The following is a 17,914-nucleotide window of genomic DNA, read 5'->3' on the forward strand; positions in this document are numbered from 1 at the left end:
AGCTGCGCAGCACTGGCGTCAGGGCAAGCCAGAAGAAAAGTGCTCGCAAAATGGCGAGGGAATCAGCCATGGAGCGATACACGAGCCTCACAAACCAGTCAAGGACACATCCTTTGCAGTTTCCCCTTAGTAAAGGCGTTAGATGTAGTCCTTACTACTAGGGGGATCAAGGGGTATGGCGAGAAAGCAGGAATGGGGTACTGAAGTTGCATGTTCAGCCATTAACTCATTGAATGGCGGTGCAGGCTAGAAGGGCCGAATGGCCTACTCCTGCACCTATTTTCTATGTTTCTATTATGTAAATTTGTTTGTTTATATCTTGAGGGTTCTTCATCTTCTAAGTTTATCCTGTCTTGAGATTTGTAGCTTTTGTTTTATTAAAGAAACAGAGGCAAAGGGCCAGGCCCATCGTGTTGAAAGGTTGAAAGAGTAGAAGGAAGGACAAGATGAATCTGGCTTTAAAGCTCTGGGAAATGATGAATGAGAGTAGGAGAAACGATGGGGCGATTTGAACAATGGGCGATGGTGTAAAATGATCAATATTGAATCAGCATCCTATCTGATTTTCTCTCTATTGATTTCACTGGACAGGAAAATCATGCCTGTTGTATAATGGGCAGATAATTTGAATCACCCATTTTATACCATTGCCCAAAATTAAAATGACTCCCCAATGAGTTTTGGTTTCACAAGAATGATGATGCGAGGAGGAGGTAGAGAGAGTATCAGCCATGATCGTATTAAATGGCGGAGCAGGCCGTATGGCCTACTCCTGCTCCTATTTCCTACCTTATGAGTAGGATGGCATATTTGGAACAAATGAGGAAAGCACAGAAGAATAATAACCAGATAATGGCATAGGTGTAAAAGAGAAAATCCATCAAAACGATTCAACAAAACATGGATACACTGAGGACAGCAGAACTCTGAAATGATTTTCTATTTGAAATACGGTCATGGAACGTCATCTCTTATACAAACAGGATGTCCCATCAGAGATGGTCATTTTTTGGTAGTTCCTTTTTTCATCACAATTTTTCTGTGTCTCCCTTCCTTCGTGTCTTCTGAGGCATTGACTCCTTTTTCCAGCCTACAGTTCCGCATAATTTGCTCTCCCGTACCTTGCCTATGGGGCCATTATTTAAACATAAGCTTGGACAGTGATGTGTCAGTAGGCTATTCAACGATGAAGAGAAATCACAACCAAGTCCAATCTGGTCCTCATCCAACATCTGCACACATGTACCTCCAGCAGATACCACTGGGTAGTAAAAATAGAAAGATCTTGCATTGATATATACTGTAGTGCTGATGAACAAGAGCCTTGGTCAATTCCCTCCCCTTTCTCCCCCACCCCACCCCAAAACAAAAATCACGATCCCTAGCATTACTCTGGATGAGGGCAGTTAACTCAGCACAGACCAGCGATCAAACCTCGATCGAAAGGCTGGAGTTTATCACTGAGTAATCAGGAGAGATATTTATTGGTCATTTAGAAGTGTCTCCATTGGATAGAATTCCAGTGGGCCAAATCGCCTCCCATTGGATACAATTCCCAATCTAAGCATGGGACTGAACTGCAAAATTGAAATCTAGGTGTTAATTGTTACTTGGTTGATGATGTAATGCCCGGCATCTGTAAGTGCAGTCACATCATGATCCAGTGTATCCTAGCGATGGCAGTGACATATTTTACAAATGCAATTGGTTTGTGCAAAAAGTGCTTTTGTTTCTGGTTTCTGGTGGAGATTGAGCTCCAAAGTGACTGATCACTTGGGCTGTGCTTTGAAGACTTGCCAACCAGCTGCACTGATCCCCTATTTAAAAGGGGGATAATCCAAGTAAATAGGAACATAGGATCAGGAGTAGGCCATTCAGCACCTCGAGCCCATTCCACCATTCAGTGAGATCATGGCTGATCTGCGACCTAACTCCATAGACCCACATTTGCCCTGTATCCCTTAATACCTTTGGTTAACAGAAAGCTATCAATCTCCGATTTAAAAGTCACAATTGATCTAGCAGCAATTCGCATTTGCGGAAGAGATTTCCAAACTTCTCTATCTGTTCCCCTAAATACATTTTTAGCCGAACCAGCTACACATTTACTGGGATGTTGATAGGTTTGGACTCCCCCTCCCCCCGCAGCCACCGCGCCCCCGCTACCCAAGGCAGTGACTCATCTTCAGGTACAGTTCCATGTGTGCTGGCAGCCCTCCGGCATCTCATCTAAATGGCCATGCTTCAGGAGTGAGTCTAAGTAATGAGTGTTGACAGGCTATTCAGCTGCAGTGTGCATCACGGTCATGCACTGTCACTTACCTGTGTCCACACATATGCATTTGCTAGTAAGGGTGACGGGTAATGCTCAGGAGCTGGAGGGGGGAAGGTCTGATTTCCTCTCTCCCTGCGCTCCCCAGCACAGCCAAGGGACAAAGATCAATGTTAGCGCACCCAATGGTGCCCAGTGAGATCAGCTATCTTGGCACAGACCAGGTTCCTTTGGGTCTTTCTGGCTGAGTACTGCAAGATATGGTGCACTCAGGCACTAGAACAATGGCCTTGGCATTAAACCATTGATAGCAGCGTACGGACATTTCATGCATTAGTTTGATATTCTTCTCTCCACTACTTTAGCGGAGCCCTAAAATGATAGGGCTTAACACCTCTGTGTAAGTAGTGCGGGGAATTTCAGACATAGTTAAGTGTAGGTACATTAGTATTCCACAATATCACTTAAAGTCAGTAAAGTCTTTTCAAACTCTGGACAGGTTAAATGAAAATTGGATTGAGTCACGGTGTCAGGACTTCGAGTGGGCCAAGTTGCTCATAGCCCTTTTACTCATTGCTCCTGAAATAAACAATGATTGTTACATTGATTCCACGACCTTGAAGAATTTGTTTTCAAAACAAAACATTGCAATATGTACGCTACTGTTTTAATGGGTTAACGTTTGCTCCAGTTTCAATCATTCCGGGGCTGGAGGCCTGTCTTTGGCGGGCAGTAGAGGCGAGTTCTCTCTATTACATTAACACATTTCCCTCATCAGCGATCGTTGGTCCAAACACCAGCTTTCACATTTAAAAGGCTTCTGAGCATTAAGAAGAAATGCAGATGGGATTATACATTCGGAATGTTATTTTCTTGGGAATGCAGAATACCTTACGGAAGCTTCCGATAAGCATGGACTTTGCTGTGCAGCTTAGAAAGCCGGCATTATTGCCTCTAACTAGAGCTGCAGTGGATAGGGTTCCCCCCGGACATGCCTTAGTGTTGTCAGTGCACTGTCCTGTTTTCCCTCTCTGCGGTTTCAATGGAAATGAAAACCGGGATGATTTCTATAACGGGCCGGTGATCCGCGATGCCAGCTTTATGCCCAGGTGGCAAGTTGCAAATTTGTCCCATTATGGTGAGTGCCAGGGTAGCCTCATTGGGAAAATGATAACGTGGGAACGTACTAATATCGTATCACGGAGTTGATTTATGCATCCATAGGCCGGGAAGAGCACTGGTTTGATTCCTGGACTGTTCCATGTTTGCTGAACACAGCTGGTGTAGCAGCAGGGCAGGCGACCATTGGCTTCAGCCCCCCTGGGATAGGGAGGGGAAATTCGGCCATGCTTCCTCTACCTGATCACGCTTCAGTAGCTCCTACTGAGAAGTGCGTGTGTGGAAACAAAGTGCGGACAGGGTTATGTTATGATTTGATGTGGCAGGCCAGCCGACTCTCGCTTGTGATTTAGCCATCATTTGGATGAGACGTTAAACCGAGGCCCTGTCTACCCTCTCGGGTGGACATAAAAGATCCCACGGCACTACTTCGAAGAAGAGCAGCCGAGGTCTCACTGGCTAAACAACACCTAAAACAGATGATCTGGTTGTTTATTTCATTGCTGTTTGTGGGAACTTGCTGTGCGCAAATTGACTGCTGCGTTTCCCACATTACAACGGTGACTACACTTCAAACTTACTTCATTGGCTGCACAGCGCTTTGGGACGTCCTGAGTTGTGAAAGACACTATAGAAATGCAAGTAGCAAACTATGCTGTTCTTGCGTGAAATACATTGCCAAGAAAGCCAAATGAAGTGACTGTTTAATCTGACACGGGGCATCCATGTACCAGTGCAGGATTGAAAAGCTGAGGTGCTATCTCATAAACATAATAAATGAAATAAAAACAGAAAATGTGGGAAATCTCCTCGAGGCAGGCAGCATCCGTGGAGAGAAAACAGAGTTAACGTTTCAGGTCGATGACCCTTGCCGTCAGAATATAATAAATGATCTATAGCATCAAATACATTGATGTTTAAGAGGACATTATTTGTAATTCTGTGGTGTTTGGAACACTGTCACTTATAGTCCAGTGCATACAGTGTTACAAATCTCATGGAAAATAGTAGATCTGTTCAGCTAAGATTGAGCATATCTATCTATGGCTTGTTACACTGGAGGTTCTGTTACTTGGATCAATCGGTGCTTTATTCAGTAATTGATGTGGTTGCACACTGCCCTCTAGTGGTTTAAAATGTTCTTGCTGAAAACTTGATCAGCAGTAACCAAGCCTGTCGGGAAATGGCTCCATTTTCCCCCCGTGATTTGCGCTGTTTTTTTGGCACGTGCCGCTTTTTTTGGCGTAAGTTAAAAAATTAAAGTTTCCCCAAGGAATGTGCGCCAGCATAAATCAGCTGGTTACGATTTTTTTTAGGTTCGTTTTTTTTGAGTTATAAGGGGCGTAACCTGATGTCTGCCAGTTTTTGTCAATTATGTAAATTTCCCCCAAAAAATTTTCTCCTAGGTCGGCATATGTGGCCAGTCCCGAAAAACCTTCTGGTGAGTTAAGAGAAAGCAGCACACTTTGAAAAGTCGGCACAGAAAGACGCCATTGTTTTTCAGCGAAGTTTTGGACGGAGTCAAGAACACTTAAATATGCATAATCATGCTTAAAATGTTTTACCTTATAACGCAACAAAATGGAAGTTTGATGGAATGCTGTAAGTTTTAATTTTTTTTCAACTGACACGTCACCACTGAACGTCTGCAAACAGGGCTCGAGGGTCGGAGCGTCGGCCGGCAGAATCTGTCCCGTGCCCGGACACAGGGACTCAGGGCTCAGCTGCAAAAGAAGCCCGGGGGCGGGGGGGGGGGTGCGTGGAGGGGCTGTGGAAGGCATACAGAAGGCATCAGAAGCCTGCACTACACATCAAATGTAGCCCGGGGGCGGGGGGGGGGGGGGGTTCCCGATCACTGCGTCTGCTCAGACCTGGGTGTGGTCCATACAGACCTTGTGGGAAGAGAGAACAAAAAACCTTGTCCTGCCTGCCTGTTGTTTTCAGCTTCTTGCAAAGGTAAAATGTAATCATGAGGGCAACACTGACAGGACCATGCCTTGTGCAAGCCTTTTGCGTGATGGTGCTGCGGAGGATTCGACGTCATCGCATTAGGAACCTCAGAGCCCGTAGGGTGATTGGCAGGAGGCCTTACCCACCTTGGGTATATGAAGACAACTGTTCGTACCTGCACCTGACTGCTGCAGATTGTGTCAGAAAGCTGCGTTTCTGCAAAGAAGTTCTTGTGAGTTAGTAAAAGCAGACCTGCAACCGAGAAGCATCAGGAGGACTGCTTTGTCAGTTGAAGTGAAGGTTACAGCTGCACTTTCATTCTATGCATCCGGATCGTTCCAAGCTATAACTGGGGATGTGTGTGCCATTTCTCAACATGCAACACATGTCTACATTCGGCAGGTGACAGCTGCACTATATGCCTGGAGGAATGACTACATAAAGTTCCGCATGACCGCACAGGAAATGAGTGACAGGGCTGTGGGCTTCTCCAGGATTGCTGGCTTCCCAAAGGTATAGGGCTACATTGATTGTACCCACATCGTCTTGCGAGCACCTTTGGAGGATTCCGAGCTGTACAGGAACAGAAACGGCTTCCACTCCATTAATGTACAGCTCGTGTGAGACGACATACATCGCAACATGTCAGTTGATGCACGATACCCTGGGAGCACCCATGATGCATTCATCCTACGCGAGAGCATTATATCTGCCATGTTTCAGCAGCAGCCAGAAGGGCAGAGCTGACTACTAGGAGACAAAGGGTACGGCCTCGCCACCTGACTCATGACACCCCTACGCGTAACCCGGACGGAAGCTGACTGGGAATACAACATGTTGCACATTGCAACGCGCAGCATATTAGAGAGGACCATTGGCATCTTCAAACAGCATTTCCGATGCCTGGACCATTCTGGAGGCTACTTGCAATACACCCCTGAGATTGTCGGTCAGTTCACTGTTGTGTGCTGCATGCTGCATAACTTAGCCATCATGAGGCAGCAGCAGCTGATAGTAGAAGACCCACCTGAGGTGAGAGTGGCTGATGATAATGATGAGGAAGATGCAGATGACAAGGAGAAGGAGGACGAGGACAAGGAAGCCATGCAACTACCTGAACCCGGAGCACAACGGCGGAGGAAGGCGAACCGTTGTGCCCCTTTAACGATTGCTCGAGACTTGCGCCAGCAGCTCATCCATAAACGCTTTGCTGCCTGAAGGCTCAGCGGCAACTATTCCACATGGACCATGTTTACTGTTTGGACATGTTCCGTAATGTTGTGTTGTGTTAATGGAACAAATGATGGAAATGATTCTTGTTTACTTCAAAAAGTTGTGTGAATAATCGAACAAATAATGGAAATAATTCAGTTATAATTTAAAATATATTTTTATTTAAAAGTTTAACAAACATTTGTTTGTACTTAACCTAACTTTAATAAACATATTCTTGTATCAAACTTTAAAAGTTTTCACTTAAGATCACTTACAAACTTTAAGATCACTTAAAAACTTTAAGATCACTTACTAACTTTTAAACTTGTAAATTTACGTAACTTACAAAAATGTTTTAATTTGAGAACAGTTACAACAGTAACCACAATAATAATAACAACAACAGCAGCAGCAGCAAATAAAGGCTGAACCCATCTCTCCTCCACCTTATTCAAAGACCGCCTGCTGCGTTTGGTCTTGGTGACTCCACTTCTGCCTACAGGCAGAGGCGCAGTGTTTCGTGGGTTGGTACTAAGCATATTCTTTTGAACATGCACACTTCTTGGTGGGGTGCAGCCGGTAATGTGGAAGGCCCGGCTTGGGCCTCTTCAGAGGCTGGTCTGGGGATTGGAGTGGGAGTGGCAGTTGGTTCTGTCAATGGGCGCGGGGTCTGGGCGTGTTCCCTTATTGCAGCAGCTAACTCCAATCTTCCCTCCCTCATGTGGCCTGACTGTCTCAACTACCTCCAACATTCCCTCCTTCATGTGTACCAACATTGTTTCTGCTGCCTGAGACATTCCCTTCCTCATGTTCCCGGACAGCATTCCCGTTTCTCATGAGAGTGTTACTTCACCCACCCCACTGAAGGTGTCCAGGAGTGATCGGGTAAGGTCAGTGCTCTCCGTACTCATTGCCATCTGTTAGATCCTGCAGCTCAGGAGAGCGTGGTCGAGCTCTCCTTCCCCCTTCACCCTGGGTGTTCCTCACTGCATCCCACTGGAATCCCTGGCCTCGGGCAGTGGTAAACCATGGAATGGCCCACCAACACTCAGATCACTACTCAGGGAAGGGGCTAGCACCTGCACCTCCTCCAACATGAGTACAACAATGGGGGCTTCATCCATCCCCTCCCCCTCCCCTTCACCCCCATGCTCTTGGTCTAGAAGGTGGGATTGGAAGATGTTCTCTTCAGGCTCGTCCTTGTCTGAAATTTCTTCTGCATCGTCAGGTTTGCCCTCAAGTTCTGCAAAATATAACAGAACAGACAAATGTTTAGCAGCAGAGGAGGGGCCAGGGTGGCATGAGTAGGCTCACACAGCGCAGGCAGCAGGCCCATTTGAAGGACCATGGTGAATGATTGCATCAACCGAAGCGTAGCTGACGGAGACATCCCCATGAACCGAAGCATGGCTAGCCCGTGCAATACTTAACATTTAGCAAAGCCAGACTGCAAGCGCAGAAGGTGCGGCATTGTTTTTTCGGCACAGACATTAGGCTCCCCCCGCCGCCCCCCCCCCTCCGAGGCTACCGGACAGGCTGCGCGGCGCCAATTAAAAAAAACTAGAGCGGGTAAACTTGGCTCATTTATTTTTGGAGCAGTTCTAGCCTAGAAAAACGGGCGTAACTCTGGCAATACACCAAAACATGGCTTTGGCCAAAATTGAGCCCATTATCTGCAATGTTGCCCCTAATTCAGAAACCCCGTTGCAAGACAAGAGAACATAATCTGGGCTGATATGTCAGTGCAGTGCTAAAGGAGTGCCAGAAGTGCTGACTTTTGGTTGAGAAGTTAAATGAGGCTAGCTGATTAAGCGGATGTAAAAGATCCGCCGATAATATTCAAAGAAGAGTAGGGAACAACCAGAGGACACAGATTTAAGGTGATTGGCAAAAGAACCAAAGGCGATGTCAGGAAACCTTTTTTACGCAGTGAGTGATTAAGATTCAGAATGCACTGCCTGAAAGGGTGGTGGAGGCGGACTCACTCTTATCTTTCAAAAGGGAGTTGGATAAGTATCTGAAGGAAAAATTTTTTGCAGGGTGACAGGGAAAGGGCGGGGGAGTGGGACTAGCTGAGAGTCGGCACGGGTCGACGGGCCGAATGGCCGTCTTCCATGCTGTAACCATTCTATAATTCTGTGAGTTCTTCAGTGCCCTGGTGAACATTCTTTGCTCAACCAGCACCATCAAAAACAAGTGACTTGGTCATTTATCTCATTGCCGCCGATGCCAACAAAACAGCAGTGACTGCACTTCAAAAGTCATTCATTGGCTGCGCAGCACTTTGGGACATTCTGGGGAAAAGAAAGAAAGACGTGCATTTCTATAGCACCTTTCACGACCATCGGATGTTTCAAAGCCCGTAGGAAACGCTGCAGCCAATTTGTGCACAGCAAGCTCCCACTAACAGCAATGTGACAATGACCAGATAATCTGTTCTTCTTATGTTGATTGAAGGATAAATACTGGCCAGGACATCGGGGATAACTCCCCTGCTCTCTTCTTCGAAATAGTGCCACCTGAGAGGGCAGACGGGAAAGATGCAATAGGCGCTATATAGATGCATGTTCATTGTGTCTTTCTTTAATTGGGAAAGGAGATTGTAGCAGCAGTGAGGTAACAGTGATAGGACAGATGCCCTTGTTAGTTAAGTGCTTCATCGGTACTTGTTGGTAAAAATCCAAACAGGATTTGGAAACCCTGTGACGTGGATAAGTATTGACAGTCGTCATGGAGACACCTTTGCCTTGGGTTCAGGTGGGTGAAAGGAAAGATTGGGAGGTGGGAGGAAAGTTGAGAAAACTTAGGAGAAGTTAGGGAAGGGGGAAGATGAAAGAACTTGCACGCCAATAATGTAAATGTAAATATACCTTTAGTCCAGCTATTTAGTTTAGAATGTGGCTTTCTGGTAAGATCCGAGCAATCGCTTATCGCTGATGAAGACCCCCCTCCAAAAGTAAGTATTTGCACCGGGAGCACTCTCCAGCTGCGGAGAGGAACACCCATGGACAGTGCGGCAGAGCAAAGGGGCAGTTAGTTTGACACTTCCCCCTCACTTCCCCAAGCAGTCCCTCTGAGCTCCTGAGATCGTGGCTACATTGCTATGTGGAGACCCCATTGTAATAGGCAACAGAACACTTGGGCCAAAGTACTGTCTGAATTATTAAACCGACGTGAGGGACTTTTCATCTCCTGTTAATGGACGTGATTGTTCAGTGCATAAATGCACAATCTATTCTGAACCCATAGTGGGCCCACAGTTCAATACTAGATATAATTTAGCACAAGTTGGCGCAGAATTGACAGTGCCACAATGGGAAAGGGCACATGAATATCCAGGGGGGGTTAATTCTGACTATGGGCGACAGTGTAAAACGGACAATATCGATTTAACTATGTGTTGTACATGTCTCCCGATATTCATTTATATTGGAGTCAATGGAAATCAAAATCAGCACATTTATGACAACTTGCATTTATATCGCACTGTTAAAGTAGAAACACGTCACAAAGCGCTTCACAGGAGGGTTATCAAACAGCTGACCGAAAGCTTGGTCAGAGAGGTATGTGTTCAGAAGCTAGGTGAAGGAGGAGAGTGGTGGAGAGATTTAGGGAGCGAATCCCAGAGTTTAGGACCTAGACAACTGAAGGCACAGCCGCCAATGGAGGTGTGAAGAAAATCGGAGATGAGCAGGAGGCCAGAATTGGAGGAGTGTGGAGATCTCGGAGGGTTGTAGGGGCTGGAGGAGGTTACAGAGATAAGGAACCATGGAGGGATTTGAAAACGGGCATTTTACACTATCACCCAAAGTCAAAATAATCTCCCCCCTGCTCCCCCCCAGGCCCAATGTGGCAAATCGGAGATGTCACACTGTTGCAGTTTGGGGGGCTTTTTCTGAGGTTGAACGAGGGAGCTTTGCTCTGCATTTGCCTGAACTGGGTGGGAGCACTTGAAGTCAAAGTAAACGGCCCTGAAATATTCCCTTCAGGGCAATCCTCCAGCCCGATGCACACAAATATTCAGGGCCTTGGAACGCAGCATTTGCAGCGACCGTCTCTTTTATTGAAACTGTCCAGATTGCTGTCGAAACAACGGACATCTGACACTCGCACGTGTCTGTCTGCAGCGCCTCGCCTCGCTTGTACAGCTGGAATTCCAGACATCACACGAACCCCCCCCCCCGCCCCCACCCTCGGCTCACAAAGCCTGTGCTGATCTGCGGCGAATGGTTCCCAGTGGTTTGTGTGCACAGGGTGCCGCCGATGGATTAGGGAGGCTTGCCAGTTGCGGTACAATTCCGTGCCAGGACCGCGCTGACTTCAAAGGGCCGGCCCAGCGGTTTTACTGTAACTGAATTAAGTGCTCGCTCTTCCATCATCCGACTGTCAGGATCGCTCAGTCACTCAGCTGCTGTCTGCGAGGGCACTCGCTGTTCAATATGCGTTTGATTTACTCCCTGAGCCCTCGCACTGCCATACACCCCGTGGGCTGAAAAGGTCAGTCTCAGGTCGTGAACTGAAATGCTGAGGAAAACATTAATATTACAGTGATAAACCAGTCCGTCATTACAAAGAACATTACCACTGTAATATATGAAGTTACTAACTGTGACATTAAAACGTGTGAAACATACAACAAGGGCTATATATTCTGGGCTGTCCAGATTGTTTCTTGGATCACCTGCCATTAATTAAAAAAAATATATTTATTCATGGGATGTGGGCAAGACCAGCATTTATTGCCCTCGAGAAGGTGGTGAGCCACCTGAGTGGCTCCCTAGGCCATTTCAGAGGGCAGTTAAGAGTCAACCACATTGCTGTGGGTCGAGAGTCACTTACAGGCCAGACCCAGTAAGGGCAGCAGATTTCCTTCCCTAGAGGACATTAGTGAACCAGATGGGTTTTTACAACAATCCAGTAATTTCATGGTCACCATTACTGATGCTAACTTTTTATTCCAGATTTATCTAATTAACTGAAATTAATTAAATTCCCCAGCTGCCGTGGTGGGATTTGAACTTGTGTCTCTGGATTATTACTAGTTCAGTAACATAACCACTATGCTGCCATATCCAATAATACCTGTTGCTGTGTTTCAACAAACTGTACGTAAAGGTGCTCGCCTGCTTTTGGGATCTTTTCAGGCACACTGATGCCACTCAGCCATCCTGCTCTTGAAATATCGCCGGGAATACTGACTTTGGCGAGTGCAAAATGGGTAATACTGATTCAGCCGCCTGCTATCCATCTCTCGCTACTTTCAGTCGTATAGAATTCATTTGTATCATATTCAGTATATGAACCAATATCGCTCAAAGCCAAAATCGCTTTGTATTGAGCACTGGGAAAAATCACGTCATCACAATTATCATATCTATCACAAAGTAAACTACTTGTGGCACAGGATTTTATATGGGAGGTGTGGGAGAGGAGGAGTGAGAGAGAATCAGGAATAAAAAAACAGCCTGAGTTATATTGCACGAGAAGCACAATGCGTTTTTAAAATTAATTTGTTCCCTGTGATATGTTTTTCAAATTTAGGGCCAACCAGGACAGCTCGGGCCACAAGGGCGCAGTGGGCCCCCAGGGTTTCCGGGACCAGAGGGGTTAAGTGGACCAAAAGGTGAAAAAGGTAACCACGGTAACCCAGGGGTCGGCGGCATGAAAGGAGAAAAGGTGGGTACAATCGGCTTCTACAGTGTCACTGCTGCTAGTATTAAGTGACTGAGAGGGAAAGGAGTACAGGATGAGCTCAATCCCTTCTAGAAACTCAACTCTAGCACCTTACCACTACAGCAGAGGATTACACAGGATATACGGCACAGAAACAGGCCATTCGGCCCAACCAGTCCATGCCGGCATTTCTGCTCCACTCGAGCCTCCCATCTTTCCTCATCTAACTCTATCAGCATAACCCTCTATTTCCTTCTCCCTCATATGCACATCTAACATCTAACCGCCCCTTAAATGCATCTATACTATTTGCCTCAACCACTTCCTGTGGTAGCAAGTTCCACATTCTCACCACTCTCTGTGTAAAGACGTTACTTCTGAATTCCCTATCTCAGTTAAGTGTTTTTCAGCATCTCACTTAAGAGACGTGTTAAGTGACTCCAGTGTCTTGACCTCAAACTTTCCTTCCTGCCATCTCATTCCAACTATTGATCACTTTCTGCGTCCAGGAAATGCTTCCTGATGTCCACAGAATAAAAAGAAGAAACAGCAACTGCTAGAATACCACAGCAGCTGTGTCAATATCTGCAAAGAGAGAAGACGTCGGGGCAAAATTACTCCTTTTTTGTGCCCAGTAACATTCGCCCAGGGCGCCCCTTAAAGGAGAGGCCGTCAATGCCCCAAGCTGCCATTTTATTTTGTTGGCCGACTCTTCGGTTTGCCCCATAATGGTGGCTCTCGCCTCAACTGGGCTGCCATGGTGCAGTCCAGCGCTCGCTATTGGATGCTGAGCCATTGGCCCAATCGAGCGCGTCCCTGGTGGTCTAGTTACAGCCACCAAAGGACCTGCAGAGTGCGCAGTGACCCTCCCCTTTAACTGAAGGGGAGAAGCACTCCACGTAGCGCTCACCTCTCCAACGAGGCAGAATGCCTGAGACAGTGCTTTACTTCGTTGGGGGAGTGAAAACCCCAATTGCACGCAAGGGGAGGGTTCCGGCCCGGGCGGCAAAAGTCCTGGGCCCGGAATGTTAGCACCCCCGAGATGTCTGCGCTCCTCTAATTCTGCCCTCCTGAGCATCCCTGATTAAAATCGCTCAACCATTGGTGTTTTCTGTTGCCCAGGCCTTGAGCTCTGGAATTCCCTGCCTGAACCTCTCCACCTCTCTTTCCTCCCGCAAGACACTCCTTAAAACATACCTCTTTGACTAAGCTTTTGGTCACCTGCGCTAATTTCTACTTATGCAGTTCGGTGTCAACTTTTTAATCTCATAATACTCCTGTGAAGCGCCTTGGGATGTTTCACTAAGTTACTAGAGCAGTTTAACCCCTCTCACAGTGAGCCCTGTTATACTGGGGTCTGTTTAACCCCTCTCACAGTGAGCCCTGTTATACTGGGGTCTGTTTAACCCCTCTCGCAGTGAGCCCTGTTATACTGGGGTCTGTTTAACCCCTCTCACAGTGAGCCCTGTTATACAGGGGTCTGTTTAACCCCTTTCACAGTGAGCCCTGTTATACTGGGGTCTGTTTAACCCCTCTCACAGTGAGCCCTGTTATACAGGGGTCTGTTTAACCCCTCTCACAGTGAGCCCTGTTATACTGAGGTTTGTTTAACCCCTCTCACAGTGAGTCCTGTTATACTGGGGTCTGTTTAACCCCTATCACAGTGAGTCCTGTTATACTGGGGTCTGTTTAACCCCTCTCACAGTAAGTCCTTTTATACTGGGGTCTGTTTAACCCCTCTCACAGTGAGCCCTGTTATACAGGGGTCTGTTTAACCCCTCTCACAGTGAGCCCGGTTATACTGGGGTCTATTTAACCCCTCTCACAGTGAGTCCTGTTATACTCGCGTCTGTTTAACCCCTCTCATAGTGAGCCCTGTTAAACTGAGGTCTGTTTAACCCCTCTCACAGTGAGTCCTGTTATACTGGGGTCTGTTTAACCCCACTCATAGTGAGCCCTGTTATACTGTGGTCTGTTTAACCCCTCTCACAGTGAGCCCTGTTATACTGAGGTTTGTTTAACCCCTCTCACAGTGAGTCCTGTTATACTGGGGTCTGTTTAACCCCTCTCACAGTGAGCCCTGTTATACAGGGGTCTGTTTAACCCCTCTCACAGTGAGCCCGGTTATACTGGGGTCTGTTTAACCCCTCTCATAGTGAGCCCTGTTAAACTGAGGTCTGTTTAACTCCTCTCACAGTGAGTCCTGTTATACTGGGGTCTGTTTAACCCCTCTCACAGTGAGTCCTGTTATACTGAGGTCTGTTTAACCCCTCTCACAGTGAGTCCTGTTATACTGGGGTCTGTTTAACCCCTCTCACAGTGAGTCCTGTTATACTGAGGTATGTTTAACCCCTATCGCAGTGAGCCCTGTTATACAGGGGTCTGTTTAACCCCTCTCACAGTGCGCCCTGTTATACTGGGGTCTGTTTAACCCCTCACAGTGAGCCCTGTTATACTGAGGTCTGTTTAACACCTCTCACAGTGAGCCCTGTTATACAGGGGTCTGTTTAACCCCTCTCACAGTGAGCCCTGTTATACTGAGGTTTGTTTAACCCCTCTCACAGTGAGTCCTGTTATACTGGGGTCTGTTTAACCCCTATCACAGTGAGTCCTGTTATACTGGGGTCTGTTTAACCCCTCTCATAGTGAGCCCTTTTATACTGAGGTCTGTTTAACCCCTCTCACAGTGAGCCCTGTTATACTGGGGTCTGTTTAACCCCTCTCATAGTGAGCCCTGTTATACTGAGGTCTGTTTAACCCCTCTCACAGTGAGTCCTGTTATACTGGGGTCTGTTTAACCCTTCTCATAGTGAGCCCTGTTATACTGAGGTCTGTTTAACCCCTCTCACAGTGAGTCCTTTTATACTGGGGTCTGTTTAACCCCTCTCACAGTGAGCCCTGTTATACAGGGGTCTGTTTAACCCCTCTCACAGTGAGCCCGGTTATACTGGGGTCTATTTAACCCCTCTCACAGTGAGTCCTGTTATACTCGGGTCTGTTTAACCCCTCTCATAGTGAGCCCTGTTAAACTGAGGTCTGTTTAACCCCTCTCACAGTGAGTCCTGTTATACTGGGGTCTGTTTAACCCCTCTCATAGTGAGCCCTGTTATACTGTGGTCTGTTTAACCCCTCTCACAGTGAGTCCTGTTATACTGGGGTCTGTTTAACCCCTCTCACAGTGAGTCCTGTTATACTGAGGTCTGTTTAACCCCTCTCACAGTGAGTCCTGTTATACTGGGGTCTGTTTAACCCCTCTCACAGTGAGTCCTGTTATACTGAGGTATGTTTAACCCCTATCGCAGTGAGCCCTGTTATACAGGGGTCTGTTTAACCCCTCTCACAGTGAGCCCTGTTATACTGGGGTCTGTTTAACCCCTCTCACAGTGAGCCCTGTTATACTGGGGTCTGTTTAACCCTTCTCGCAGTGAGTCCTGTTATACTGAGGTCTGTTTAACCCCTCTCATAGTGAGCCCTGTTGTACTGGGGTCTGTTTAACCCCTCTCACAGTGGGCCCTGTTATATTGGGGTCTGTTTAACCCCTCTCACAGTGGGCCCTGTTATACTGGGGTCTGTTTAACACCTTTCACAATCGGTGCTGTTATACTGGGGTCTGTTTAACCCCTCACAGTGAGCCCTGTTATACTGGGGTCTGTTGAACCCCTCACAGTGAGCCCTGTTATACTGGGGTCTGTTTAACACCTCTCACAATCGGTGCTGTTATATTGGACAGTAATATTGGGGTCTGATTACACCACTTCTTCAGCTACGTATGGTTATGTTCACCTTACTTCATTTGCCGGTTGTAATGGCTATAACTGTGTTGCTGGTGTAATTCTTGTTGTGATGTTGCTGAATTTTGCCTGTTGTTACAGGGTCCAATCGGTGTGCCAGGATTTGTCGGGATGAATGGGATCCCAGTAAGTACGGTCTCAGAGTTATCTCACTCTTGTTTGTGGGAATCACCTGTTGTAGGAACTATTCCTAGAAAATCATGGAATCTGACAGCACAGTAGGCCATTCGGCCTGCCCTTTGAGAGAGCTAGCCAATGAATGCCATCGCCCTGCTCCTTGCCGCCACCTTTGAGTGGGATGAGAACTCTGCCTTTGTCTTGTACAACGAACGATGGAACGAGCGTTCAAAAAACTGCCCTCTCACAAATATCGATTTCATGGGGTGAACTTCCCCTGTTGTGCACCTTCCGTTAGCGCCTCCGGGGGGCGCTAACGGGGCGCAAACCTGTTTCGGCCGGGGATGGGGTGGGGACTCTTACCGTCTCCTGTGAAATTGAGCGCAAGTTAGCGGAGGGGCTGACATGGTAGCGCTGCGCCCAGCTGGTAGTGCCCCAGGCTGCCGCGCAACCGGCAATGACGTCATCGGCGTGCGCGGCAACCCCGTGGCGGAAACTGGCGGCCGCCCTGCGAGGCTGAGAGCAGAGTCAGTGCCAGCCTCGCGGGTCTCAAGCCCGGCCAACCTCCATTCCCGGGGCGAAAGTTAAAGGGGAGCGCCACCATTTTCTCACTTTTAGCCGACTCACCGCTTGGCCTGTCTTGAGGCTCCGCGGCCTGGTCCGGGACGCCATGGTGCGGCCCAGAAATCCACATGGAGCCCGTCAGAGACCCTGCAGATGCTCAGCAACCCTCGTTAACGGACACGCCGAGCAGCGCCCCGAATATCGCCCAAACAATAGATGGAGCACGCTGACATTCCTGTGACGGGGCGGTAACCCTCATTTCACAGCCGGGGCGGGACTTCCACACCAGGCGCAGGAAGTCCCTCCCCCACTGGGTCGCCCCAAACAGGATGCTGGGGAACTTCACCCGTATTTTTTAAATAAACGTGTTCCGTTTTTCTGCAGTAGAAATCTAGTGGATGCCTGTTGATGCCTCTCAATCTGACAGGAGGGAAAGTGACCGAAAACAAAAATATAACATTTGCTTGAGAAAATGAAAACACTTTCCGTTCATGGGTCAGTTGGAGCACAATCCACACAACCTCACCGTACCCCAGCTCTCCAACCACCCCCACAATCCACCCCATCCCAACTCTTCCCACTCACCCCAAACCACCCACTCCAGCTCTCCACCCACCCCAGCTCTCCCCTCCCCCCCCCCACCCACACCACCCACCCCAGCTCTCCCCCCACCCTCACCACCCCACCCCACCCTACCCTACCCAGCTCTTCCTCCCCCACCCACCCCACCCAGCTCTCCCCCCACCCCCACTAGCCCACCCCACCCCACCCTATCCTACCCCAGCTCTTCCTCCCCCACACCACCCACCCCAGCTCTCCCCCCACCCTCACCACCCCACCCCACCCTACCCTACCCAGCTCTTCCTCCCCCACCCACCCCACCCAGCTCTCCCCCCACCCACACTAGCCCACCCCACCCCACCCCGCCCTACCCTACCCAGCTCTTCCTCCCCCACCCACCCCACCCAGCTCTCCCCCCACCCACACTAGCCCACCCCACCCCACCCCGCCCTACCCTACCCAGCTCTTCCTCCCCCACCCACCCCACCCAGCTCTCCCCCCACCCACACTAGCCCACCCCACCCCACCCCACCCTATCCTACCCCAGCTCTTCCTCCCCCACACCACCCACCCCAGCTCTCCCCCCACCCACACTAGCCCACCCCACCCCACCCTATCCTACCCCAGCTCTTCCTCCCCCCCCCCCACCCAC

The 17,914-nt window shown here is 48.4% G+C and overlaps 1 protein-coding gene across 5 annotated transcripts in view; it reads left to right on the forward strand.

The window, feature by feature from the left end:
* Nucleotides 1–17,914, forward strand: part of col4a6 (collagen, type IV, alpha 6) — a 575,180-nt gene that overhangs the window by 337,800 nt on the left and 219,466 nt on the right. For all 5 annotated transcript variants that reach the window (XM_070882795.1, XM_070882794.1, XM_070882796.1 and 2 more), the window contains exons 5-6: nt 12,098–12,232; nt 16,102–16,146. In XM_070882795.1, the coding sequence (XP_070738896.1) occupies nt 12,098–12,232; nt 16,102–16,146 (180 nt within the window). The remainder of the gene's footprint in view (nt 1–12,097; nt 12,233–16,101; nt 16,147–17,914) is intronic.

This window comes from Pristiophorus japonicus, chromosome 6 (genome assembly GCF_044704955.1).
Source record: "Pristiophorus japonicus isolate sPriJap1 chromosome 6, sPriJap1.hap1, whole genome shotgun sequence".
Taxonomy (NCBI): Eukaryota; Metazoa; Chordata; class Chondrichthyes; family Pristiophoridae; genus Pristiophorus; species Pristiophorus japonicus.